General features: G+C 40.2%; 1 protein-coding gene across 6 annotated transcripts in view; it reads left to right on the top strand.

Moving 5' to 3' along the window:
* The window catches only part of HNF4G (hepatocyte nuclear factor 4 gamma), a 201,992-nt gene extending 184,566 nt beyond the window's left edge, over nucleotides 1–17,426 (top strand). For 5 of the 6 annotated variants that reach the window (XM_077492894.1, XM_077492891.1, XM_077492893.1 and 2 more), the window contains 6 exons: nucleotides 1,637–1,792; nucleotides 7,111–7,198; nucleotides 7,293–7,445; nucleotides 8,770–9,006; nucleotides 11,158–11,277; nucleotides 16,440–17,426. In XM_077492894.1, the coding sequence (XP_077349020.1) occupies nucleotides 1,637–1,792; nucleotides 7,111–7,198; nucleotides 7,293–7,445; nucleotides 8,770–9,006; nucleotides 11,158–11,277; nucleotides 16,440–16,558 (873 nt within the window). In that variant the 3' untranslated portion in view covers nucleotides 16,559–17,426. The remainder of the gene's footprint in view (nucleotides 1–1,636; nucleotides 1,793–7,110; nucleotides 7,199–7,292; nucleotides 7,446–8,769; nucleotides 9,007–11,157; nucleotides 11,278–16,439) is intronic. The other variant, XM_077492890.1, reaches the window with a different exon arrangement.
* Nucleotides 17,427–27,367: the final 9,941 nt, after the last annotated feature.

Here is a 27,367-nt window from a genome sequence, read left to right on the forward strand (position 1 = left end):
GATGTACGGACAAAGCTGGACAAAGTATCATTGCTTCTAATAGTAAAAATGAGTTCCTTACCCTGTGCTTTCATCCATGTGTGGCATGAGCTCCACAAGCTGCACTTCAAAAGCTGTACAGCTTATTTATCCCTCCCGTTGGCGCCAAAACCCAAGAGGGTTAAGGCAGAGCTGTAAAATAATGGTGGTCACACAAAATATTGACACTTTGGACCCAATTTGGACATTTTCACTTAGGGGTGTACTCCCCTTTGTTGCAAATAATTTAGACATTAATGGCTGTGTGTTCAGTTTATTTGAGAGGACAACACATTTACACTGTTATACAAGCTGTACACTCACTACTTTACATTGTAGCAAAGTGTCATTTCTTGTGTTGTCACATGAAAAGATATAATATAATATTTACAAAAATGTGAGGGGTATACTCACTTTTGGGAGATACTGTACCTATAAATAGGTCAAAAGTATGCTAAGACAGGCTGTGGGCTGTTTAGTGGTTGCTCACAGATCATCTGTAACTGGGTTTTAGTGGCTGTAATTGTGTTGCTTTGCTGTACCAGTGAAATCAGATATGTTCTCAATAAAGCTGTGGCCTTGTCCTTTCAACACTTATGCCCTGTACACACATTCCGATTATCGGACCACAAAAGTTGCTTTCGGACAGATCGTTCGATAATCTGATCGTTAGTACACAGCTTTCGACAGCCGATCACGACAGTCCGTCCAACCAAATCCGAAGGGACAAACAGGAAAACTTTGGTCGGATGACAGCCCAGCGTATGACAATCTTGTAGACAGTACAGTATGCGTACAATAAAAGTCGTTCGACAAACACCACACATGATCGTAAACACGAAAATAAACCAGACGGACACACGGGTCACATATATTTGACATCATTTAAAATATGTAGCTACGCACAATGGAAGATTTTTCCAGAATCGGACAACAAAAATCTTACACACATTTTGCACTGTTGTATTCGATCTTAGTTGTATACAACAAAATGTGAACGATCTGTCTTACGATAATCGGAACGTGTGTATGGGGTATTAAAATAGTTTGGTGTTATTATTCAGGCAATATCATCAGAGTAGGTTACATATGGATCAGGTTATGCCCATGCTTTTCAGCAATCATAGCTACTTCCATGAGAGTATAATAACACAAATGTTTTACTGTGTAAAAGAATTTCCCTGATTCCAATCTCAATAATATTTTCAATCATAAGCAAGTGTAGAATGAAATACTTTTGCATATCTTTGTACATATAGTTGGGACGATTTATGCTCCATGCACAGGGTCTCTGTTTTGAATACATCTCTTTGTATCTATCTGTCTTATTATTGTTATTTTTCATAAGTGTTCGTTAGTGTGTTTCTGGAAACGTATACGATAAAAGTTACCATTAGTTTCCACGCGCTCTGTAGTAATACTGTGGAGTGGGAGCAGGCTCCATTTATTTGCATGCATGTTGAAAGAGAATCCATAAAGCCAGCAGCATTTTCAATTATTTGCATGATTGCTTCTGTGGTTTTTGTTTAAAAAACAGGGTAAGGCACAGGTAATTCTTTCTGAGAACTGTGTTTTAATATAGTGTATTCATTTTCGTTCTCTTTTTTAACATTGTTAGATCACTGCCCCAAGTACTGGTACAAGTACTGACATAAATACAAAGAAAATTGCCAGTGTTACTGATATTTGTGAATCCATGAAGCAGCAACTGCTGGTCTTGGTGGAGTGGGCAAAATACATTCCTGCTTTCTGCGAGCTTCCTCTGGATGACCAGGTAAAAAATGTGTAAATAAATGAGATTAGGCTTCACTGAATCAACAAGACATTCAAAGTTAACGATGCAATTCCAATAACAGAAATCCTTATACAGTTAATACATCTATGCTTTCTTATAGACATTTTTAGGAAGGAAAAAATGAAAGAGCATTGAGCAGTTGTCCATACCATTTCTGTAAAATGTTTTTAAATCTCTTAACATGTTTCTATCCTTTTAGTATTAAAGTGATATTAAACCCAAACTCAAACATTTCTTAAATCTGGTGACTGCATTCGTTTTCTTTTTTTTTAGGCTTTCTTTCCTTTATTTTCACCTGGCGATCTGGCCAGTAAGTCTATTGTTTTTCAACAGAATGAGCTGTCCTTCAGATGTAACAGTTACAGGTTTGAGACAAAGCATTAATCATTGACAGGTGTGCTTACAATGATCCATTTTGATTTATTTATGCAAAGCCTTTATTCTCAAAGAAAAAAAAAACTGTTACTGTAACTGATTTGAAAATAGTTAGTTGGAGTTTGGCTTTAGTTTGTAAGTGCATGTAAATCTGTTAGTACATCTAACATTCTTTCCCCCCAGACTGATAATGCTCTGTCCAATGTCGTTTCTGTTGCTCCTTTATCCAGTAATACAGTAAGGTGTTATTGGAAAGATAACCAGGTGAAAACAAAGGGAAAAAGACTAAAAACGAATGCAGCTACCAAACCTAAGCCTTTGTACACACGGTCGGAAATTCCAACCACAAAATCTATCTGATTTTGTCCGAAACTGGTATTGCATACACACGGTCGGACAAAGTTGTCGGAAAATCCAATCGTTCGGAACGTGATGACATTAGTTTGTTATGACATGACTACGTTCAGCCTAGTAGCCAATAGCTTTGCTCTCGTACTTTGATCTGAGCATGCGTGGCACTTTGTCCGATCGGAATTCTCTACAAACAATCAGAAAAAGTCAGATCGGATTTTGTTGTCGGAAAATTTGAGATCCTGCTCTCAAATTTTTTTCATTGGAATTACCAATGGAAAAAAGTCCGATAGAGCCCACACACGAGCTGATTTTCTGACAATATAATCCGATCTGACCGTTTCAGTCGGAATTTCCGACTGTGTGTACAAGGGCTATGGATTAGTAGGCTGAAATATATTACATGTTTTGGTTTTGGATTTACTATGGCTTTAAGAAAATCATATCTTTCAGGTATTGGAATACATAGTGGTTAATGTGCTGCAGCTAGAGAGACTGTTTGCTTAAATCAAAAGAATGTTTATTTAGCTTAGTGAATGAAGAAAGCTTGGGTTCGAGGCAAAATCACATCTTTTTAATTTCCCTGTACATAAGTAGGTATTCAAATCGAAACCAACTTTATATATTTACTGACCTTAGTAAAATGTTACTTTGTTAATGGGGATATCTGAAGTGAAAAAAATGAAGATTTGTTAAGTTAAAAGGAACATTTAGAAATATTACTTGTGCATAAGCAGTACTATGAAAATGTTCCCTTTGTCTTAAATTCCTCCTAAAAAAAGCAGTGCATTTCCTAGCACACTGTATAATTGTACCTAGGCATTGCTTTGCCTACAGCCTTGTTGTATTCAGTGTGCTGCTCACTGTTAGAGGCTTTGAAATGAGGTAACAAAGACCTGCCATTATCACAATGGCCACCTCCAATAAAAGACACTATGGATAACATAGCATCTGTTATGACACTTTCAGAATCCCTGCCAGTATTTCCAATGGTACTCACAGAATCCCTGCCAGGACTTCCAAAATCTCTGCTAGTACTTCCAACGGTACTTGCAGAATCCCTATCATTACTTCTAATGCTACCAACAGAATCCCTGCCAGGACTTTCAGAGTTCCTTGAAATTATGCTGAACATGTTCTCTGATTACAGGATATATAAAGTGATTGTAAAGTCTTGTTTTTTTTTAAAATAACAAACATGTTATACTTATCTGCTCTGTGCAGTAGATTTGCATGGGACAGCCTGCATCCTCTTCTTCTCAGGTCCCTCTTTGCTGCTCCTGGCCCCTCCCTCCTGTTGAGTGCTCCCACAGCAAGCAGCTTGCTATGGGGGCACCCAGGCCGAGTTGCAGCTCCCTGTGTCCATTCAGACACAGAGCTGTGGTTTGTCCACTCCCCCTCTCTCCTGATTGGCTAACTGACGTTGATTGATAGCAGTGGGAGCCAATGGCACCGCTGCTGTGTCTAAGCCAATCAGGAGGGGGAGTTCGGGATGGCCGAGGGGATTTGTGGACATCACTGGATAGAGATGGATCTCAGGTAAGTACTGGGGAGCTGAGGAGGGCTGCTGAACACAGAAGGCTTTTTATCTTAATGCATAGAATGCATTCTGACTTTACAACCACTTTAAGTTCCAGTCTTTGAATGGGGCTAGTGTAGTGTCTTTTTGCCAGCTACCCTGCCTTGTGCAAAAGAGCTATAATATACTTCTGTTTGCTTGTTTCATTGCTGATCTGAAAAGACCTATGCCTGGACTTGACCAGTCTCTTAGCTGCTGCCTGCCCACAACCTCTTCCTGGATTTGATTACCCTTTTGCTCCACACTGTAGCCTTCCTGGATCATCCCTTGGTTGCCATAAAAGCATTGTGTGAGTAATGGGGGAAAGATCAGTTACACGACCACAGTTAATATTATTGGTTAGCCATTTGCTCCCTATCTGCCTTTTTGAGCTAAGAGGTCAGTTCCTCCTTAATTGAACATTCTTTCATGGTGAATGTTTAGGTATTTTTCTATTAAAATGTATTAAAAAAAGGTTAAACATACATTTTCAATCAGGTGAATTTGAAACATGGGATATACATATTTTATATTTCCAAATCTAGATATACTGTAGCCCCGGGTGCCCAAACTTTTTAAGAGCGAGGTTCACTTAAGCAGCTTGCTAACCAGTCACGGGCCACAATGAGCGGAGCGGGCGGATGACAGGTCACGACTACTCTATAGACCCTCTGATCCACCCAGATGGAAGGGGGCGAACTCACTTCTATTTTTTTTTTATCTGATTTTTAGGACTGGATTGGAGACAGGCGGGAGTCAATGGACAAAATTGGGTAGGGGTGATCATGTGAAAAGGGCCTAAACTGCTTCCACACTGATTACCCACAACGCGGGTGCAGGGTAGTGCACCTGTGTCTATCCTGTGGGTTAACTGAACTTTGCCATGGCAAAAGCCAGCGCTGTACAGGAAGCAACAGCTTATGGGCTCTGCTCTGCAGCCGTTTTGTTCCTCTACCACCAGCTTCATTCACAACACCAGTGCTGAGGTATGACTGGTTGGCATCCTGCGATCTGGGCTTGCTAACCTGCCATTCCAGAGCAGGAAGTCGCGGGCCACATCAAAGAGCTCTGGTTGGCCACCCCTGCTGTAGCCCTAGGCTCATTTCCTGGGCTAGTCTTATTTGCTTTGTCAAAGAAAAGCCATCTTACAGAGCTGAATAAATAAATAAATAAATAATTACCCATTACACCTGTCTTTTCCTTCTTTCAGCTTTGTACAGATGGCTTTGTACTAAGTTTATTCACAAAGAGAGAGCCTAAAGGCAAACAGCTTCTGATTTAATTTTTTTTAATATTCTAATATTCCTACCACAGTCTTAAACAGGGATGCTATAACTAAGTTGGCTATTTCACCAACCCTTCACTCTCCCCTCAACTCATGAGTAATCAGCAGCATTGTTAAAAGAAAAATAAGAATACTTACCATAACTTGCAGCCCTGTGATCTTCTGCCCTGACAGTTCCAGTTGTTATGAAAGGCCCATCAAAGCATTTATTTTTGCCAATCTCTTACTCAAATTGTTGCAATCCTTTAAGCTGATGTCATCATGTATGCATGGTCAGTGCTCTGCACCAGCATCCACATCATCAGGATGGGTTGTACACATGATCAGAAATTCCACCAGCAAAAGTACGATGTGAGCTTTTGGTCGGAAATTCCGACCGTGTGTATGCTCCATCGGACTTTTCCTGGTGGAATTTCTGCCAGCAAAAGATTGAGAGCAGGTTCTCTATTTTTCCGGTGGAAAAAGTTCCGATCGGAAATTCCAGTCGTTTGTAGCAATTCCGACGCGCAAAATTCCTACGCATGCTCGGAAATAATTTGAAGCATGCTCGGAAGCATTGAACCTAATTTTCTCGGCTTGTGTGATTGTGTGTATGCAAGCCAAGCTTGAGCAGAGTTCCGTCGGAAAAACCATCCAAGATTTTTCCGACGGAAATTCCGCTCGTATGTATGGGACATAAGGTGCCTGCCCACATTCAAACCCTGATGAGTGGAGGACTGATACTGATACTGACACTGATAGGAGCTATCACAAGATCACAGATTAAAGTGTTAGTTTACTATTGTCACATTAAATCTTATCTTGATAGCTATTAAGTTTAACATAGATACAACTGTGTATATACCGTATATACTTGTTTTTATTAACTGCATAGCTTATTTTTCTGCTTCCTTCTTCCCACACCATCTGGGAGTGTAGTGCCCTGAAAAGAAACTACATATCTCAATGAATGCTCTGCATGTCTGTACAGGAGGAACAGAAAAAGTGGTGGAGGCTCAGGAATGTGCTTCTCACATTTACTTCTGTTGGGAAAAGAGCAGGCAATAATCTAGAGAGGAGGGTGGCAGGTTAAAACTGCATTGTGCACAGCACACACGCAGGAAGAGAGGAGATGGGGGAATGTTGCATGATGGGAGACATTGCATCACAAAAACGCCATGCATCCTAACGTCAGGATAGAGCAAAACACAGCTAAAGCATCTTTCAAATCAGTTATATTTTAGAAGTGGATCACTGTTTAAATCAGGACAGAGAAAATCATGATTTGACCTAAAGTAGAAAATATGCAATGCATAGATTTTAATCTAATGGGATCCCTTTACTTAGCTCCATTGGTTATTGGAAAGATGAACAAAAAAGTATTATTTTGCGTTTAAAATCTACTTTTTTTAAAAGTTGCAGATTTCCAGATAGCTTTGTGGGCAACATTTTTTTAATCACATGGCCATAGTTAGACTTTAAATAAAAGGTTTTATTTCTATTGCATACTTTATGACACTGTCTGATATGATAGGTATTAGGAGTTATGTCCTTGACTCTGGTGAGCACAATTTTTCCACATGAAATTATGATGCTTCAAGGGAAAATGGGGGCAAAATTGGGTAGAAGAGAAGAGTCCAACTGAGGAAGTGCATCCAGTTACCTTTTTTAATACAATAAAGAAAGTAATCCAAATGACAAATGCCAGTTATATGACTTGATACATGTTTATTGATCCTTTTTCCAAAGGTTGCTTTATTGAGGGCTCATGCCGGAGAACATCTTCTTCTAGGAATAACAAAACGTTCCATGATGTTTAAGGACATTTTGCTTTTAGGTAAATTACAATTCTTTGTTGTCTTCTTAATATTTGAACAATATGTCTGTAAAGATCTCAAACATCTCAACAAAATGTCTTTATTCCCCTCTAGGAAACAGTTATGTAATTCACAGGAACTGTAGCGAGATTGAGATAAGTCGCGTTGCCAACAGAATTTTGGATGAACTTGTCCAGCCTTTTCAGGAGATCCAAATAGATGATAATGAATATGCCTGCTTAAAGGCAATTGTATTTTTTGATCCAGGTACATCTTTAATGTAAAAAATTACATAAAAAAAAATATTGACTATAGAAAGGGTACTTGCAGATTTTAACACATTATAGGGAATTGAGATGTATGAATTTGCAGAATTAGCAGACTACAGTGCTTAAATGAAATCTGTCAGAAAATGAAAACAATATGGGAGATAATATTGCTGACTTGTTTTAGCATGATCTCTACCTGCTCCTGGGCTGTTACCTATATCTTTGCTACACTGCTTAGTGAGACTGAGTAGTGTGTGCATATGACATGTCCTGACAACATATACACAAGCTTGTTGCAAGCTAGGGGCTCAGTATATAGTGAAGAGAGGGTAAAGATACAGCCCTTGCACTTTTAAAAGCAAATCTCCAATGGCAGGCTCTATATTCCAATACTGACAAGTTCCTTTGGACCTAACAGATTTAAAGTAATAGCACTATTTTTAGAATTTTTGTATTACTTATTTAACAACATAGTGAAAGAAGGCACTTCTATCACATGTAAGGGACATTTAACATATTGGAAAATCTCAGTGATCTCTCAGCAACTATTTGCTTAAAAAAAAGGAATGATCACTACAATTAAAGTATATTTCTTTAATGTGTTGACCATATGATTTAAAAAGATGGTGGGATTTACTGCTACAATTGATTTAAGTAAGCACAAGAAAGTGTCTCCTTGGCTCTTTCAGTGAGATATCTGTCTAGTTATGGGAAAAATTAAAGTGACCCTGTCACTTTAGCAAAACTGCAAACTGTTGACAAGAATAAAGAGAAGGTCTATAGAGGCATACCTGCAGGAGGTTTCAGTACCCACTTTTTTTCTTCTTCTAACTACTGGGTACTTTTGGAGCTTGTCTGCTCACACTGGCCTCCATACATGTCTTTTAATCATCATTATGATGGGATGCCTCGCTGATCAATAAAATGTCTGAGAAGAATAGCTTAGCATTGGAGTAGAATGGGTAGACTTAAAGCTGTACAGGTATTTTTTATTTTTTTATTTAAATGGTGGAGAAACTTAAAGCTTTGCACATATAATACTGTACAGTAAGCAATTGGATTGTCACATTTATGTCTAGCCATGTAAAGTAAAACTTCTGGATAATGAAGGGGCAAATAGTCATGTTCACATAATGACCTGATACATTGACTTGGTGACTACATGGCTACATGACTAGATTTAAACCAGTATTTCTTTATTTTATTTCAAACTAAATTTGTTATTGTAGTATGTTAATTAAACATTTACTTAAATTTTTACTTTCTTTTAAAGAAACTGAAATAGTAAATGTAATGTATATATTGTGTTCTACTTTCTTTAGATGCCAAAGGGCTCAGTAATCCAATGAAGATTAAAAATATGAGATATCAAGTACAGATTAGTTTGGAAGATTACATTAATGACAGACAATATGATTCCAGAGGAAGATTTGGAGAACTTCTTTTATTATTGCCTACTCTTCAGAGTATCACTTGGCAAATGATTGAACAAATTCAATTTGTGAAATTGTTTGGAATGGTTAAAATCGATAATCTTCTCCAGGAGATGTTATTAGGAGGTAAGGCATTTACCTAGCATGTTAATGAGAATATTTAAATTCTGTTAAATGTCTTCTTTTAAATCATACCCTAATTTTATATAGTGCCACAAGCGGGGATCAAGTTATAATTTCTAAAATGTAAATGTTTAGTATTGTTTACATTTCAGGAGACTGATGTTTAGTATTGTTTACATTTCAGGAGACTGATTTAGAATTTTTACTCATTCGTTATTATAACAGTATACATTCAAATTTAGTTAAACACAAAAATACAAAAAAAGGGGCCTTAACAATTATGCTCTATTCAATAAGGCATTGCAAAAAGCAATAGTGATGTGTAAACCTTGATTTTCATAAAGGTGGTCAGTGGAAGTATCACTGAATTTTACTTCAGTTTTCAGCACCGTCCTTGAGCTGTAAATGATCTACTGATATAGGCACATTGTCTAATATTTGCTGCATAATCATAACAGTCTGGGGCAGAAAAGGGTAGAAGGACAGTAAGGGAAGAACTTGAGGATGTGTGCAGTGTTTACTCACCATGACCAGTTGCAGATTCATTCCATTCCAGATTTCCATTTCCTACAACTCCCTGGGTTCCTGGACGTGCCCAGGGAGTATATATTGTTCAGCTTCCCTCTCTCAGCAGCTCAGAGAGGCTACACCTAATGAGGCAGAGGTACAGTAATCAGACAAGAGATCTGCAGCCAGGTGAAAGGTCCTACAAAGTCAAAACCAGCCTGCAGGCAGCTGCCTAGAGCCTAATAGCAGGTAGCTACTCCTGAAGACTCAGCAACTGTGGGGAGTGCTCCTTGATTGCTACCAGAGTACTCCAGTTCCAGTGGGACGGCCTTTCTTTAGTTGGATATGGATCCCTCCATATGTTTGGCTGTGTTAGAAAACCTACCCTGGACCCTTTTCTATAATCAAACTGTTTTTCATTAGTCTGCAGTGTGTGTATGTTTTTGCCATCCTAAACATTTTGCATTATTGTAATTTTCATGTATGTCATTGCAACACCATTGCACTTGTTTAGTAAACTGCAAGTTATAGTTACTCCCTGTCTTATCATTTAGCCAAGGAGCACCTACAATGTCTGTAAGGGTGATAAAGAGGGCAGTAAAAATAGGCAGTAAAGAAAGAAAAGTAGTTACAGCAGGGCATCAAGGAGTGTTTTAATCCCACTGTATGCAGGCTGCAGTATCCCATAGCAAATAATTGAAGTATTTCCAATAGATTTCTAATTGATAATTGACTGCACTTTTCTAACATATTCTTGCTCACTGCAGTACCATACGGAGTAATCCTGCTTGTAGATTTTCTTTTTTTTTTAAAGCACATTTTAAAAAAATGTACTAGGCAGGGTAATATAATTGATGCAGATTATTTGCTCTATTAAATATCACTGTGTTATGAGAGTGTATTAAATATTCTCTAAGCACTTTCTCATTTGTATAAGCCCTTGTACACACGGTCGGAGATTCCGACGGAATGTGTCCTATTGGACCGTTTTGTCGGATAATCCGACTGTGTGTGGTCTCCATCGGACTGTTTCCGTCGGAGTATCTGACGGACCAAGTTTTCCAACTTGTCCGTAAAATTTTCCAACAAAATGCTCCGATCGGACATACTCCGATCATGTGTAGCCTACTCCGACGGACAAAGTGCCACGCATGCTCAGATCAAATTCCTAGACCAAAGCTATTGGCTACTAGCCTGAACGCAGTCCCGTCGAAATAACGTCATCACGTTATGTACAATCAGATTTTCCGACAACTTTGTCCGACCGCGTGTATCCAACAGTTTCGGACAAAATCCGTCGGACAAAATCCAACGGATTTGGTTGTCAGAATGTCCGACCGTGTGTACAAGGGCTTACAGTTTCTGCTATTCTTTTTGATAATGTTTCTCAAATCATCTTCTACTTTGGACAGTAGTTCAAAAAGATGCCTTGCCATATTAATGTCTTTGGCCATGATGCAATTAATATACCTCCACCATTGTTCATTCAAGAATTGAAATCCAAATGCAGATTGGTTTTGTAATGTCAATTATGTGTTTGGGTTGGGTTTGACCAGGCCAGATCATATATAGAACATGCTTTTGGCAAACTTGTAAAGTCTTGGCAAATAATTTACTATCTTTAAATAAATATTCATTTTTCAACAGGTTCAGCAACAGAGTCTAGTCACATCCACCATCCTGCACATCCTCATATAGCACAAGACCCTCTAGTGGGACAAACTCTGCTAAGTTCTATGTCTTCTACACTACACTCAGAACAGATTGGTGTGTATATTAAGCATATTAAAATCCTTCCAGTTTGATACATTTAACATCTGTTTCAATAAAGTTTAGACATGTGCATTCGTTTTCATCCAAATGCATTTTCTACCGAATTTCAGGTATTTTCGTTATTGTTTTAACAAACAATAATGAAAGTGCAGAATCCGAAAAATTAAAGATCCAACATAAATAAATGCTTTATTTTCGTTGTGACAACAGTTCGATATAGATAGGAGATTTCACATTCCGCTGACAAAAACAATCTGTGTCTATCAAACCTGTGGTTGAATGTGCCTAACCTTACCTCTATTAGTCCAGGATTATTCTACATAGAGAGAAAAGATTTGACAGAGAGAGAAAAGTTTGCTGCTGGAATTGGGTGGGGGAAGTAAAATAAAAATAATGATGATGATGAATGTTATTGGCTGATTGTAACCAAAGAGGAGGAGCAGTAAAATAGCTAGAACTAAGTACACACATACAGTCAACTTACTTTTACTTACGATTGCTAGCAGAGAGAGACACACACACTGAATCATTTCAGAAGACAGTCAATCTTAGCTGGTCCATTTGTCAGAGAACCTGAATTATTTAGCAATTAAAGCAGAGGTCCACCCTAAAGTGGACCTTCCGCTCATTGGAACCCCCCCTCCGGCGCCACAATTGGCACCTTTCAGGGGGGAGGGGGGTGCAGGTACCTGTACAGTACAGGTATCTGCACCCACTTCCGGCATAGATATCTGCAGAATATACGCCCCTTTCCGCAGATATCTACACCCCTTTCCGAAGGTCCCCCGCTGTCTGCTGGGAAACACATGAATCCCAGAGACAGCGGGACCATCCTTATTGCGCAGCGCGACTCGCGCATGCGCAGTAAGGAACCGGGAAATGTAGCCGCAAGGCTCCACTTCCTGATTCCCATAGCCAAGATGGCGGCGGCAGCACCCGAGAGACGATCGAGAGATCGGCTTCGGGTGCCGACATCGCGGGCGCGCTGGGCGGGTAAGTGTCATTATTTTAAAAGTCAGCAGCTGCAGTATTTGTAGCTGCTGGCTTTAAAAAAAAAAAAAAATGGCGGACTCCCGCTTTAAGCATAAGCACAGCAGCAGAACAATAGTGAAGCAAGCTACAGTTCAACTTTAATTTTTCATAATAATCTGCTGCTATTGTGTTAGTGTTGTGAACCTGATAGTGATACTAGTGTTGCTAGTGTTGTGATAGCCTCAGAGGCTGCCCGTGTTATTGGGAGGGGGGGATTTATTATTATAGATTCTATATTATAGATTGAGATTCTATATAGATTCTACACATCCTATTTTGTTACCTGTCTGATCAGTGTTCACTATCACCAGCCCATTTTCTGTTTGAACTATATACATTCAACATGAACAACAAAGATTCAACAAAGCAGCGAAAAACATACAAACGTTGAATCTTTGGCTTATGGTGTCTGTCGAAAGTTCTAAGAAGATTTGACGGAGCAGCTAAACTATACAAAGTCATACAGTTTTGCTGCTCCGTCGAATCTTCTTTGAACATTCAACAGACACCATAAGCCTTCAATGACAGATTCGACCTTAATTAATTTGGATTTTTGGACGAATGCAATTTTTTACAAAAAATGAAATAAATAAAAACCATTTTCGGGAGTAACTAAATAAATGTATTTTTCGGACAAAAACGAAATTCCCGAACAAAATATTTCAGTGTGCACATGTCTAATAAAGTTTGAATATTCAGTAAGATTATTATAAAAAAATATATATGATACTTGCATGTTTTACCAGTAGATGGGGGACGGGTTCATAATTTATGGCAGGATTACATTCCAGAAACACATGTATTTCAAGTTATAAATAATTTTTTTTTACATTGAAAATAATAACAATTGTGATAACCAGATTCCATGCGGGTAAGAAGAACACTTTTATCTACAAAGCCTGTTTTTTTCTCTTTGCTTACATATTTTAACCACTTCCTACCCGGCCAATGCATATATACGGCCAGGTGGGAGCCGTCTACTCCTGATAGGACGTTCAGGAACGTCCTTCAGAAGTAGCGGGATCGTGCGTGCGTGTGCCTGCGCAGCGGCGCGATCCCGATGGGCTCGTGTCACCCGGACACGGCACATCTCAGATCGGCAGGAGGGCTCTGTGATTGGCCCTCCTGATCACATGACGGCCGTGTCCAATCACGGCCGTCATGTGATGTAAACAAACAGCCGGTTGCTAGGCAATCAGCTCTCCTCTCCTCACACGGAAGTCATCGCTGAGGAGAGGAGAGCAGAACGCTGCAGCCGGCTGATGATCAGTGAGTATGGGCTGCTTTTTACAGCTTTTTACTCACTGATCACCAGTCTAGTGTCAACACACAACACACCACACAGTACAAACACAGTTCCCACATATGTCCCCAAAACACACATGTCCCCAAAACATACATGTCCCCAAATAATAAAAACACATGTCCCTAATAATAAAAACATGTCCCCCACATATGTCCCACTAAAATCACATGTCCCAATGATTATCTGCACACATATGTACGTGATCACCTGCACACATATGTGCATGATCATTTGCGTACATATGTCCGTGATCACACAAACCAATTATTATACACTTAACGGAATTTTTTTTTACCAAAAACATGTAGCAGAATACATTTTGGCTTACATTTATGACAAAATTTGATTTTATTGGATTTCTTTTCAAATAGAAAAAAGAAAATATTGTTTTTTTTCCAAATTTCCACTTTATTTGCGATTATATCGCAAAAAATAAAAAACGGAGTCGTGAATAAATAACACCAAAATAAAGCTCTATTTGTGCGAACAAAATGATAACAATTTCATTTGGGTACAGTGTAGCATGACCGTGCAATTGTCACTGAAAGCGCGAGAGCGATGAAAGCTGAAAATTGGGATGGGAAGGAAGGGGGCGAAAGTGCCCTGTATTGTAGTGGTTAATATTACATTTTTGCCATGTGTATGACTAAACTGGAACTCTAAACAGTAATAAAAACACTACTTAGCACTACATAACATGTATAAACTACAAATCATTTGATGTATTATTTTACATACAACTAGTAAAAGTACCTTTATCTGTGTTGATATTAAGCTCCTGCAATCAGCTGTGCTCTATTAATTTGTACAATACTGTAGGTGTAACATAGTAAACATGCATGCAGGAGAATATATTTCAAGCCTGGCAATGTGCTCCTGCTGTTTAATTGTACATTCACAAGCAGGGGAGAGTCCTGGATCAGGCAGCATTGTTTAATAAGACCATGTCACATTAGAAAGCCTTATCACTCAAGCACATACCTGCACATACTTACCTTTCCTTCTGACTGTACTACTAAATACTGGCCCATTGCAGAGAACATATCCCCTTAAAACCTCTGGAAAATTGACATCTCCATGGTCCCAATAAGCTCTCATTGTTTCCTCCTATTGATTCTCACACCCTTATGCCTAGAACACACAATCAGAAAATCTGATGAAAAATACCACTCTCAAAGTGATCGTACAATAATCTGATCATTAGTACACAGCTTTTGAGAGCCGATGAAGGCAGTTTGTGCAAAATTATCCGAAGGCACAAACACAAAAAATATTTTCTTACATACAAATTTTATTTAATCAGTACAGTATCCATCTGAAAAAAAAATCAGAAGCCCGGGACCACGGATGCTCAGAAACAATAGAATACATTAATACAATACAACACATTACATCACTTCCAAAAATGTATTCTGTTGTACAATTTTTTAACTTTAGTATCCACTTTATTTTCGATATGAGAAATGCATGCAAAAAAAAAAAAAAAATAGATGATCATTTGTCTGATAGTCTCTGTATGTATGAGGCTAGAGGATATAGTAGTGATCTAGAGGTCAGCAGGAGGAATCAGTGAGTGTTGTTGGGCACCATAGAGATACAGTCCATGACGTGTTCAGGGGACCTGTTCTCTGCAACGGAACAGCATAGTTGGCAGAAAAGTAGTATGTACACTCTTCTTTGCAGATAAGTGCTTGAATTACAAGATTTTCTAATGTGATAGTCTCTTAAACAGTAACATAGTCTGCTCAGTGGTCCAGGACTTGGCTGTGGCTGTTTGGAAAGGTTGCCTGGATCCACAAGAATGAGCATAATTATGAATTCTTTGGAAGGTAAGGCAGTTTCCTGATCAGATGGACCTCTAAAGAAAAAAACATATCTCTTTCTACAATATGTTTCAAATTATATAAACTAAAACAAGGATTTTTTGTTCTAAATTATAACACAGTAATTGATGTGTGCATCTATGTGTATATTACATATGAATTCTTGTAATTATTTCAAATAGGGAGAAGAGACATTGAGAGCTTTTATTTAGCTCAAATTTCACTTTGGACATTTCATCAAGATGGATTAAAGTATATTAGTCAAAACTTTTTTTTTTCATTTTGCATAGAGTAGAGATGGTTATATGCCCTGTTAGGTTTTCTTTGGAGATTTTCCTTCCCGCCCTGTAAAGACACAGGTATCTTGGAGAAAAAAAATATCTCCAAGGTGAGGTAAGTTCCCTCTTAAAGACTCTTTATATCAGTGGACACACATTATGCTCTGATATCTGTGTTCATCCGTAGCAATGTCTCGGCATTGTCTTGGCCACTAATACTTACTTAAACAAAAAAACAAAAAACAAAAGTGTGCAATGCTTTTAGCATTTTGGATTTTTCCTCACCTTCAGTCCTAGAGACAACATTCAATACCTGATAGAAGTTCTAATCCTTCCCTACTCTATTCAAAACAAAAAGCATTGCCTTTAGATATACTCTAAGGCTCCTTTACTTTTTTTAACCACTTTTATTAAAGTATTTCTTGTGAAGATTTATCAATTGCACTTGATAAAAATGACATTGACAAGTTTGTTGATGTCAGCTGCTATGTTCAAATTGTGCAAGCACTGACATATTATTAAATTACTTTATTGTTTATTTTTTTTTATTTTTTTACCAAGAGTCCTCATGGTAAAATTTTAAGCAAATATTGCATTTCAGTAATAGCAAAATGTGTGATTTTAGCCCACAAACCAAGTTTGTTTAAATCATTTGCTTATCCTTAATATAACATTTTAAAATAGCTAAGTATATTTGTTTGTAATTTTGTATTTTAGCAACTCCTGAAACACCTTTACCTTCTCCTCCTCAAGGGTCAGGACAAGAACAGTATAAGATATCCACAAACCATGCAACTGTCATTACACATCAATCAATCTTGAAGCAGAAACCTTGATATTTTGTACATAATAAAGAAAAGAATGGACACTGCCAGTTTTGCTTTCTCTGCAGCCCTCAGCACACAGCTGTATTTAAGATGGCATATGACACAGTCAACTGGAAATGGAGTGTGTTAGAGTCAATACTTGTAACTTGTTAAATTAGATATTTCGTATATCGGGCCCTTTATTAATTTCATATCTTTTCCTAATGAAATTGTTATATGTTAAAATAATAAATGAATACATTTGGCAATATATTATAATATTGCTATTTTACTATGGTACTTGTTTATACATACATTCAGGTATATTGTATGCAAAATATAATTTATGTTCTTTTAATAAAAATGTTTTACTATGTTTTACTGCAAAACTATTCAGTCTCATACAGTAGTAGATATACTAGCCAAATGTCAAAGTTATTTAACTTTTTGGAAAAGATCCAAATAAACTTACAGGATAGATTTTGCCAGAGTAAATGTTGATATTAGTGTGATAAATGTGCCTTCTAGCTAATATTTTTGTTTAGGTAGATACAATTACTTTGGAAACACCTTCATGCTAATATATCATACTTCGTCCTTATGGAAACAAAATGCAAGTTTATTTTTTTATATACATATATAAAGTTAAACTTGTGCCAATGTTTACAGTACATCAGTACAAAAGCAACTGTGATACTCTTTAATTTTCATTTACTCTCATATTTACACAGTAAACCTGTTGATTAAGGGTACACACTATAATGCAGAAATGCATTAAGGAACATAGAATACAGAATGTATTCATAATGTTGAAAACCCAGCACTACTACTACGTACTGTACATGGTAATAACTGTAAAAAAAACTAATAATAAATATTTTTTATTTAATAAACTAAATTACCAAACAGTGTAATTTTTCATTTAGAAAGCCTTTAACGTTAGTAATAATAGACATGTAGAATATCTATGTCTGAATAATCAAAATAAGGTTATTATATTTTGGAAAAATGTATCAAATTAGGAGGTACTGCTCTTCACACTATAGCTTGCATTTGCCACATACAGTATATGGGTCCTTATAGTTAAAATTATTAAGGTATGATTTTGCAAAAAAAAGGAGTAAGGTTCTGAGTTTTTACACTAACCTTAGAAAAGGTTAACATTTTTTTAAACTCGTTTTTAATTTAAAAAAATTGTGCAAACCATACAATATACATGGATATGTAACAATACCATACGTTAAATAATGGCAAGAGACATATCCACATTCAACAATAATTAATCCTGTATTGTATGGGTACATAAAGAGTAAAAGAAAACAAACCAAACAGAAAACCCGTAGACTGTCTGGGTACATGACTACAGATAACACTTTTTTTGTAAAGTAAGCTCATCCATTTTACAAATTCAGTCAATTAATATTACGTTATCAAAGGCCTGTATAGGTTCATACACACAAAACTCTATCAGAAGGAAAAGGTTAACATTCATATTCATTTTAGGCAGGTATGAAATAAATATTACTTTTGGGGTTAAATTGGTTAAATTGTCAGGAACATTGTGTTGGACATTCACGATCTCCAACGTAACATAGTATATTGGTGTCATATTTTATTTAAGTGGAAAGCCTTATCTATGTAATTGAATGAGGTGCGTCAATATGTTATGCTATCTTAGCATTGTTTTGTTTCAAACAACCCATACATTTATAGGGAACTCAGAATGCTTACTTGATAAGTAAATGATTTCTCTTGCATTATACAGTAGAACTGTCATAACACTAGTTCTGTGATTTGCATTTATTTATTAAACACATTTTCCTTAATTGCTGAACATTATTGACTAAGTGAATGGGATAGTTAATTAAATGTAGATTTCATGGTTACAGGTAGGGATGGGCCAAACACCCCCTGGTTCAGTTCGCACCAGAACATCTCAAACAGGAAAAAAGTTCTAGCGAACACCTTATTAAGGTCTATGGGAAACAAACATGAAAAACCCTAATTTTAAAGGCTTATATGCAAGTTATTGCCATAAAAAAAGTGTATGGGGACTTGGGTCCTGCCCTAGGGAGCATGTATCAATGCAAAAAACTGTTTTTAAAACAATCATTTTTAAAGGAGCAGTGATTTTATTGATGCTTAAAGTGAAACAATAAAAATGAAATATTCCTATAAATATTGTGCCAGGGGGTTCCCCTTAGTCTGCCTGTATAGTGGCACATATGTGTGATGTATAGAACATGCCACAGCAATAATGACATTTCGAAAGGAAAAAAATTAATTTAAACCTGCTTGTGGTTGTAATGTATTGCTGACTCCCGGTAATACAGATGAAAAAAAAAGAAAAATAAAAACGGCATGGGGTCCCCCCCAGTTCATACCAAACCCTTTGGGTCTGGTATAGATTTTAAGGGTTACCCCACGCCAAAAAAAAAAAAAATCATGTGCCCCCCCCCCCCCCCACCGAGCATGCAGCCTGGCAGGTCAGGAAAAAGGGGGTGAGCAAGTGACACCCCAAAGCATCCTCCCCATGTTACGGGCCAGTGGCCTGGTATGGTTCAGAAGGAGGGTGCTCACTTGCCCCCCCCCCTTTTCCTGGACTGCTGGATAAGGGTCTGGAATGAATTCTGGGGAGGACCCGCAACATTTTTTTATACATTTTGACATGAAGTTTCCCTTAAAATCTATACCAGACCAATGAGCCAGGTGTGGATTTTTTTTGGGGGGGGGGGCATACTGTTCTTTTTCTTAATTATTATGTCATAGTATTCCCCTTAACCACTTCAATACACTGTATTATATACTCTGCACTGCACTGTATTATATAAACTCTACACTACACTGTATTATATATTCTCTACACTATACTATATTATATATTCCACACTACACTGTATTATATATTCTCTACACTATATTTTATATTCTACACTACACTGTATTATATATTCACTACACTGTATTATATATTCTAAACTACACTTTATTACATACACTCTTTACTATACTGTATTATATATTCTATACATTTAACCCATATCATATCTTGTGATTAATAAATCAGAAATATAGAAGTTAAGGTTAACAATTATGTATACTATTTACTACACTGTATTATATACTGTACCCTGCACTGTATTATATATTCTCTACACTGACTGACTGCACACTACATTAACTATCCTGCCTAATCGCTATTCATACACTCTACACAGTCCTGAGCCATGATTGGTCAAGGGCACCCTGCCTTTGGCCAATCATGGCTCTCACAGCACACCACGCTGTGATTGACCAAAGCATTCAGGTCAGGTGCATTATTTGGCCAATCAGTAGCCATCATTGCACTGCGATCTCACAGTGCATTATGGGGCGCTCGCTGGCAGGCGAACTTCCCACAAGTGCCCTATTACTTAGTTTGTTCAATGTACAAACAAACACCCAATGTTCGAGTCGAACTTAAGTTTGACTCAAACATCCAGCCCATCCCTAGTTACAAGCAAAGAACATGCAATGGATGTCATGATATTGCTGTAAGAGCTATGCTTCAGCTCACCTTTTTTGCAATGTTTTTCCTAAGATCTCTTTCACATGAGTGGTCTGCCTGTCCGTTTATCAGGCAGTCCAGATCGGACCCTCCATTCTCCCCTATGGAGCAGCGGATGTAAACGAACTTGTGTCTGTCTACACCTGCCCACCTATAATCTGATCCGGCAAAAAACGCTCGTCTGTATGCTGTTCCGATGGACCAAAAATGACGCATGCTCTGAAGCAAGTACGAGACAGAAGCGCTCGGTGTGGTAAAACTAGCATTCATATTGGAGCTAGCACATTCCTCACACTGCTAATTCTGTGATCTTTTAATGCAGCGCATTCTTTTCTTCTTTATAATGCTAGTAGAATGAAGTTATTTTTCTGCTCATATTCACACAGAGTTCTCATAAACTTATTTATTGATTATTTCTCCTGATCTCATGAATAATATTGTATTTTTTAAAAGCCAGATCTCCATAATGTTTGCAATTATTTTTTATAGTCATATTTTATTATTTTTTATTTCATCAATATTTTTTTAGGATTAATTAAAAATTATTTTCTAGTGATTTCCATATAATAATTTTTTTATGTGTCAAGTTACCACGATAACATTGTTATCTTGTATTTTTTATTAACCTCAAGAAGGTTGGTGTCCCTTGTTAATTTGACATTGTCTTTTTGAAATGTACCTGCCTACTCACAAACAAACTGTCCTATTTGAAGAAAAATACATAGGCAAGTATTTTCTGAAAATAAAATATCCATTTATTCTGGGTAACAAAATAAAGAGGAAGGAAACGATGGAGAAACTTTTGGAGTCCATACAATAGGGAGCACAATCTGGTCCATGAATCCCAGAGATTTGGACCAACAGCAGATGACATATCTGTCCCCAGGTTGTGGTATTACACCAGCCTTAGCCCTTGTACACACGGTCGAAGATTCCGAAACCAAATCCGTTGGATTTTGTCCGACGGATTTTGTCCGAAACTGTTGCATACACACGGTCGGACAAAGTTGTCGGAAAATCCGATGTGATGACGTTATTTCATTACGACGGGACTACGTTCATGCTAGTAGCCAATAGATTTGGTGTAGGAATTTGATCTGAGCATGCGTGGCACTTTGTGCGATCGGAATATGTCCGATCGGAGCATTTTGTCTGAAAATATTTCCGGCAAGTTGGAAAAGTTGGTCCGACGGATATTCCGACGGAAACAGTCCGATGCAGACCATACACAGTCGGAATATCTGACAAAACGCTCCGATCGGACACATTCCGACAGAATCTCCGACCGTGTGTACCAGTCAAGGACCAGCACTGCTGGAGCTGAGGGACTCCCCTAGCTGCCAGGGGAAGAACTCCTCCAGTGAGAGTGGGGGGAAAGTGAAGGGAAAGGAAAGGAAAGACAGATTCTGGTGGTTGGGGACTTAATTCTTAGAAGGACAGAGAGGCCAATCTGTAAAAAAAGACCTGAAGAACTGTATGTTGTCTACCTGGTGATCACGTTCGGCACATCACGGATCTTGTGGACAAACTACTCAGAGGGGCTGGGGAAGACCCGGCTGTCATGGTGCACATTGGCACCATGACAAAGTCAGAGGCAGATGGAGTGTTAAGTGCTAAATTAAGTGCTAAATTGAGAAAAAGGACCTCCAAGGTAGTATTTTAAGGAATACTACTGGTACACTGAGGCCGCGTACACACGGGCGGATTGTCTGTCCAACTTAGTCCGCTGAACCGTGTTTCAGCGGACAATCCGCTCGTGTGTGGGCTTCAGCGGACTTTTTCAGCGGACTGTCTGACGAACAAAGTCTTACGGAATTTCCGTAATTTTGTCCGTTCAAACTTGGTTTTGTCCGTCCAAACTTGGTTTCAGCGGACAGTCCGCTCGTGTGTAGGCAAGTTGGACGGACTAAGTATGGCGCATGCTCAGAAAGGATTTACACGGCCGAAGGTTGCATTGCAGTGTATAGGACGTCGTTTTTCTAGTCCCGTCGTACGTGCTGTACACGTCATCACGCACGCTTTCAGCGGACTGTCTGCTCATCGTGTGTGGTCAAGTCCGTTCATTCAAATTTTGAACGGACTGTCTGTCGGATTGTCTGACGAACTTAGTTGGGCAGACAATCCGCCCGTGTGTACGCGGCCTCAGCCACACCAGAAATGCACTGGGAGTTTAGAAAAGTAAATAAGTGGCTGAAGGGCTGGTGTAGAAAGGATGGGTTTGGGTTTCTGGAGGACTGAGCAGACTTCTCAGTCGATAACCAGTAGTGATGGACGAACTTCTGATGGGACGTTTCGCGAATGCGAACGCGGCCAAAAGTTTGCGAACCGCAAAGTTCTCGGCGGACCCCATTGACTTTAATGGCAGGCGAACCTTAAAAACCTCCAGGTAATATTTTCAGCCACAAAATACTTACTAGCTGTGCACACATAGTCCCACAACATGGACACTGACATAACAAAAGTATTAAGTGAATCTGGGATCGACAACGACAAGCATTCTTTTTTTATCTGTGAAATTTTGACAATTCAGGAGCGCATGAAGGCCATGGAGGAGAGGCAAGGTCAGGCCAGGCTATGAAGGGGGTGCAGGAGATGATCAGTGCCACAGTCAGGGCAGCGCAGTCCCGTGACAGTGTCCCAGTGTGCCAACCTGTGCTTGAGCCCCTCCCTCTGCCCGGCCCTTACCCCCACCTATGCAGGGCTCCACTGCGGTGGCTCGGAGGTGCCAGTCCAGTGCTGATCCTCAGCCATGGTGCTGGCACTGCCTGCTGATTGGCTTTTCCGCTACTATCTCCCTCACTGTCTGAAACCAGCACCACGATAGAGACTGAGCACTGACACCAGCACCGTGATAGAGAGCGCTGACACCAGCACCGTGATAGAGAGCGCTGACACCAGCACCGAGATAGAGAGCGCTGACACCAGCACCGAGATAGAGAGCGCTGACACCAGCACAGAAATAGAGAGCACTGACACCAGCACAGAGATAGAGAGAGAGAGCACTGACACCAGCACCGAGATAGAGAGCACTGACACCAGCACCGAAATAGAGAGAGAGCACTGACACCAGCAGCGAAATAGAGAGCACTGACACCACACCAGCACCGTGATTGAGAGCACTGACTCCAGCACCGAGATAGAGAGCACTGACACCAGCACCGAGATAGAGAGCACTGACACCAGCACCATGACAGAGAGCACTGAAATCAGCACCGTGACAGAGCACAGACACCAGCACTGTGATAAAGAGCACTGACACCAGCACCGTGATAGAGAGCAATGACACCAGCACCGTGATAGAGAGCACTGACACCAGCACCGAGATAGAGCGCACTGACACCAGCACCGAGATAGAGCGCACTGACACCAGCACTGAGATAGAGCGCACTGACACCACACCAGCACCGAGATAGAGAGAGAGCACTGACACCAGCACCGAGATAGAGCGAACTGACACAAGCACCGAGATAGAGAGCACTGACACCAGCACCGAGATAGAGAGCACTGACACCAGCACCGAGATAGAGAGCACTGATACCACACCAGCACCGAGATAGAGAGAGAGCACTGACACCAGCACTGAGATAGATTGCACTGACAGCAGCACTGATACCAGCAACTCGCTGCAGGACCCAAAAATATGACACCGCTCAACCTCTTCAAACAGGAGGGTATGGGCATATAGTATGGTGTGCTTTTTTGTACAAGGAAGTGAGCCAAAGTTAGAAAAAAGGTCTGTGTGCTCGATTAAATAAATTGTTTATAGAGTTATGCATATACATGGTCACATGTGTTGAATTCCTCCGAGATCCATGCCTCATTCATTTTTATAAATGTGAGGTAGTCAACACTGTCGTGAGCTAGGCGAGTGTGCTTATCGGTCACCTTGCTGCGCTGAATGTCCTTTCGGACAGCATGAGGTGCAAGCCAACAGTTCCATTGCAAATTGGGCAAGCTCTGGCCAGAAGTCAAGCCTGCCCACCCAGTAGTCCATGGGTTCATCACTCCTCAGAGCGTCCACATCGGCCGTTAACCCGATGTAGTCGGACACCTGTCGGTCTAGGCGTTCCCTGATGCTGGATCCGGATGACACCTGTCGATGGGTCGGCTGAACGAATGACCTCATATCAGAAGTCAAACAGCCCTCTTCTTTCAGGCGCTGTTGGATTGTTACCCGCAACTCTTTCTCTGGGAATTCCTCCTCTGCCAGAGCACGCAAAAGCAGAATGCAGCATTTCTCAAAGCAAGGCCTGAAAGTGCTCCATTCTGACAGCCCTCTGTGATGGTGGTAACATTTCTGCCATTTTGTGTTTGTACCGGGGGTCTAAGTACATTGCCGCCCAGTACTGGTCCTTGACCTCTATGCTTTTTATATGGGGGTCCCTCTTAAAACACTGGAGCATGAAGGCCCCCATTTGCACTAAACTGGAAGCGGTGTGGTGGCCAGGCTCCAGCTCATCATCCAGGATAATGTCGTCCTCCTCGTTCTCCTCTCCCCATCCACGCAAAACAACAGGGATCCCAGAAAAGTTTAAAGCAGGCTCTTCTTGCTCCTCCTCATCTGCCCCGGCACCATCCTCCTCTGACTCCTCTTCAGACTCCTGTTGTTGACTTGTCTCAGATAGAGTAGCCCCCCTGAGAATTCATCCAGCATTGCGACTTCCTCATCTTTCTGCTCCTGCTCCTCTACGGCTTGATCAATGACACAACGCAATGCATGCTCCATAAAGAAGACAGCCACCTCCGCGGGGGAAAAAAAATAAGCTCCCCAGAACCTGTTCTGCCACAGAGTTCATACAGGTAGCCATCATTAACTGCACGTTTCTGCTGGAGCAGCCTATCAAGCATATAGAAAGTTGAGTTCCATCGCATCGGCAATCGCAAATAAGACGTCTGACCGGCAGATTGTGTCACCGCTGAATGTCAGCAAGGCGAGCCATGGCCATGTAAAATCTTCTGAAATGGGCAGAGATTTTCCTTGCCTGCTGCAAGTTGTCCTGGACCCCAGGGTATTGGACAACGAATCGCTGCACGACCAAGTTTAAGATGTGTGCCATGCATGGCACGTGTGTAATTTTGCACTGTTTCAATGCGCTAAGCAGATTGGCACCATTGTCACACACCACTTTACCAACTGTCAAATTGAGCCATGTTACCCACTGATCTGCCTTTGAACACAAAGCTGAAAGGAGTGCAGGGCCAGTGTGGCTCTTGGCTTCCAGGCACAACAGACGCAGCACAGCATGGCAACGTCTCACCTGGCATGTCGAATAGGTTCTAGGGATCTTGGGTGGCGCAGCATAAGAGACGCTAACAGTGGAAAAGGAGGAGTCAGCTGAGGAGGAGAGGGAGGAGGATGGAGTAGCAGGAGGAGAAGAAGAGGCAGGCCTGCATGCAATCCTTGGCGGTAAAACCAAATCTACACGGATTCCACAGGTTACATGCTTGACGGCCCTCAGAAGGCCCACTCAGTGGGCAGTAAAAGTTATATACCTTCCCTGCCCGTGTTTGCTAGACCACGTGTCTGTGGTCAGATGTATCTTGGCACCGACATTGTGTGCCAGAGATACATTCACTTGCCGCTGAACATGGCCATATAGCTCTGGGATGCCCTTCTGTGAGAAATACTTCCTTCCTGGGACCTTGCATTGTGGTGTTCCAATGGCCACAAATTTTCGAAAAGCCTCCGAGTCCACCAGTTTATATGGCAGTAGTTGGCGGGCTATCAGTTCTGACAAGCCAGCCATCAACCATTGGGCAAGAGGGTTATCCGGCGTCATAATTTTTTTACGCTCGAACATTTGGCCCACAGAAGCCTGCCTTTTTGCAGAAAAATGTGAGGACGGCATTATGGAATGTGGAGGACAATTGTGAGGAGAGAGGAGAAGGAGAAGTAGAAGACGAGGCTGGACGGTGAGAGCCTGGAGTGTGGCTTTGTGGGTTCCGTTGCTTCCACTGGGCTCGGTGATGGCAGTTCATATGCCTTCTTAAGGTGGTCGTCCCTAGGTTAGTGTTGGGCTTACCGTGACTTATGCGTTGACTGACTATTGTCAGCAGTGGACACGTTAAAAAAAGCCCACACTGCGAAGCCATGTGCCGGCGTCCTGGGAGGGCCAGATGTGACCGTACGGTTGATGCCTCAGTCCTGATACATTAGCAGTCTGCTTTGTCCCTCCTGTGCAATCTAAGTTCCACCTGCTTCTCCTCCCTATCTGCTGGTCCATCTGCTGGGTCTTTAAACTAGGCGACAAGGGAGAGGGTCCAGAGGTAGATCTAGTCAGTGCAGAACATATTCCAGAGGGTAGTATTGGGGGCATTAGTGATAGGTTGACCAAAGCACATAAACCCAAGGTAAGTATAGTAGCAAGTCGTAGTTACAATCTTGGAACACTCAATAAGAGGATAACATGTGACTGGTCTAAACTACGTGTCATGTTCACCAATGCCAGGAGCCTGGCGGACAAGATGGGTGAACTAGAGATACTGTTGTACGAGGAGGATTTGGATTTTGTGGGAATTTCAGAGACCTGATTCAACAGCTCTCATGATTGGCTGACAACCATTCAAGGGTATACCCGTTATCACAAGGATAGAGAGGGTAAAAAAGGGGGAAGGGTATGCCTATATATCAAGAATAATGTACAAGTGAATTTGAGAGATGACATCACTAAGGGAGCTAGGGAGGAGGGAGAATCCTTATGGGTAGAGCTCCAAAGGGATGAAGCTAAGGTTAAAATAATACTGGGAGTATGCTATAGGCCCCCTAACCTGAGGGAGGAAGGGGAGACAGGTCTCCTATCACAAATTGGATTAGCAGCAAGGATGGGAAGTGTTAAATTAATGGGAGATTTTGATTATCCAGACATAGACTGGGCAGAGGGAACCATGCATTTATCTAAGGCTTGCCAGTTCCTAAATGTCTTGCAGGTAAATTTTATGGGTCAGATGGTAAATGCACCAACTAGAAATAAAGCGTTACTGGTTCTACTGATTACCAACAATACAGACCTGATCATGGATGTGGAGATACAGGGCAACTTAGGTAACAGCGATCACAGGTCAATTGGCTTCAGTATAAACCACACAAATAGGAAACATAAGGGGAATCCAAAGGCACTGAATTTTAACAGAGCCAACTTCCCTAAACTACGAACCTTGCTAGAAGGCATGAAATTGGGATAAAATCTTAGGAACAAAGAACATGGAGGAGAGATGAGTTTGCTTTAAGAGCATATTAAATAAGGGCATTAACCAATACATCCCATTGGGTAATAAATTTAAAAGAGCGAAAA

The sequence above is a fragment of the Lithobates pipiens genome, unplaced genomic scaffold (genome assembly GCF_037356315.1).
Source record: "Lithobates pipiens isolate NorthernLeopardFrog02 unplaced genomic scaffold, aLitPip1_a1.2 Scaffold_19, whole genome shotgun sequence".
Classification (NCBI taxonomy): domain Eukaryota; kingdom Metazoa; phylum Chordata; class Amphibia; order Anura; family Ranidae; genus Lithobates; species Lithobates pipiens.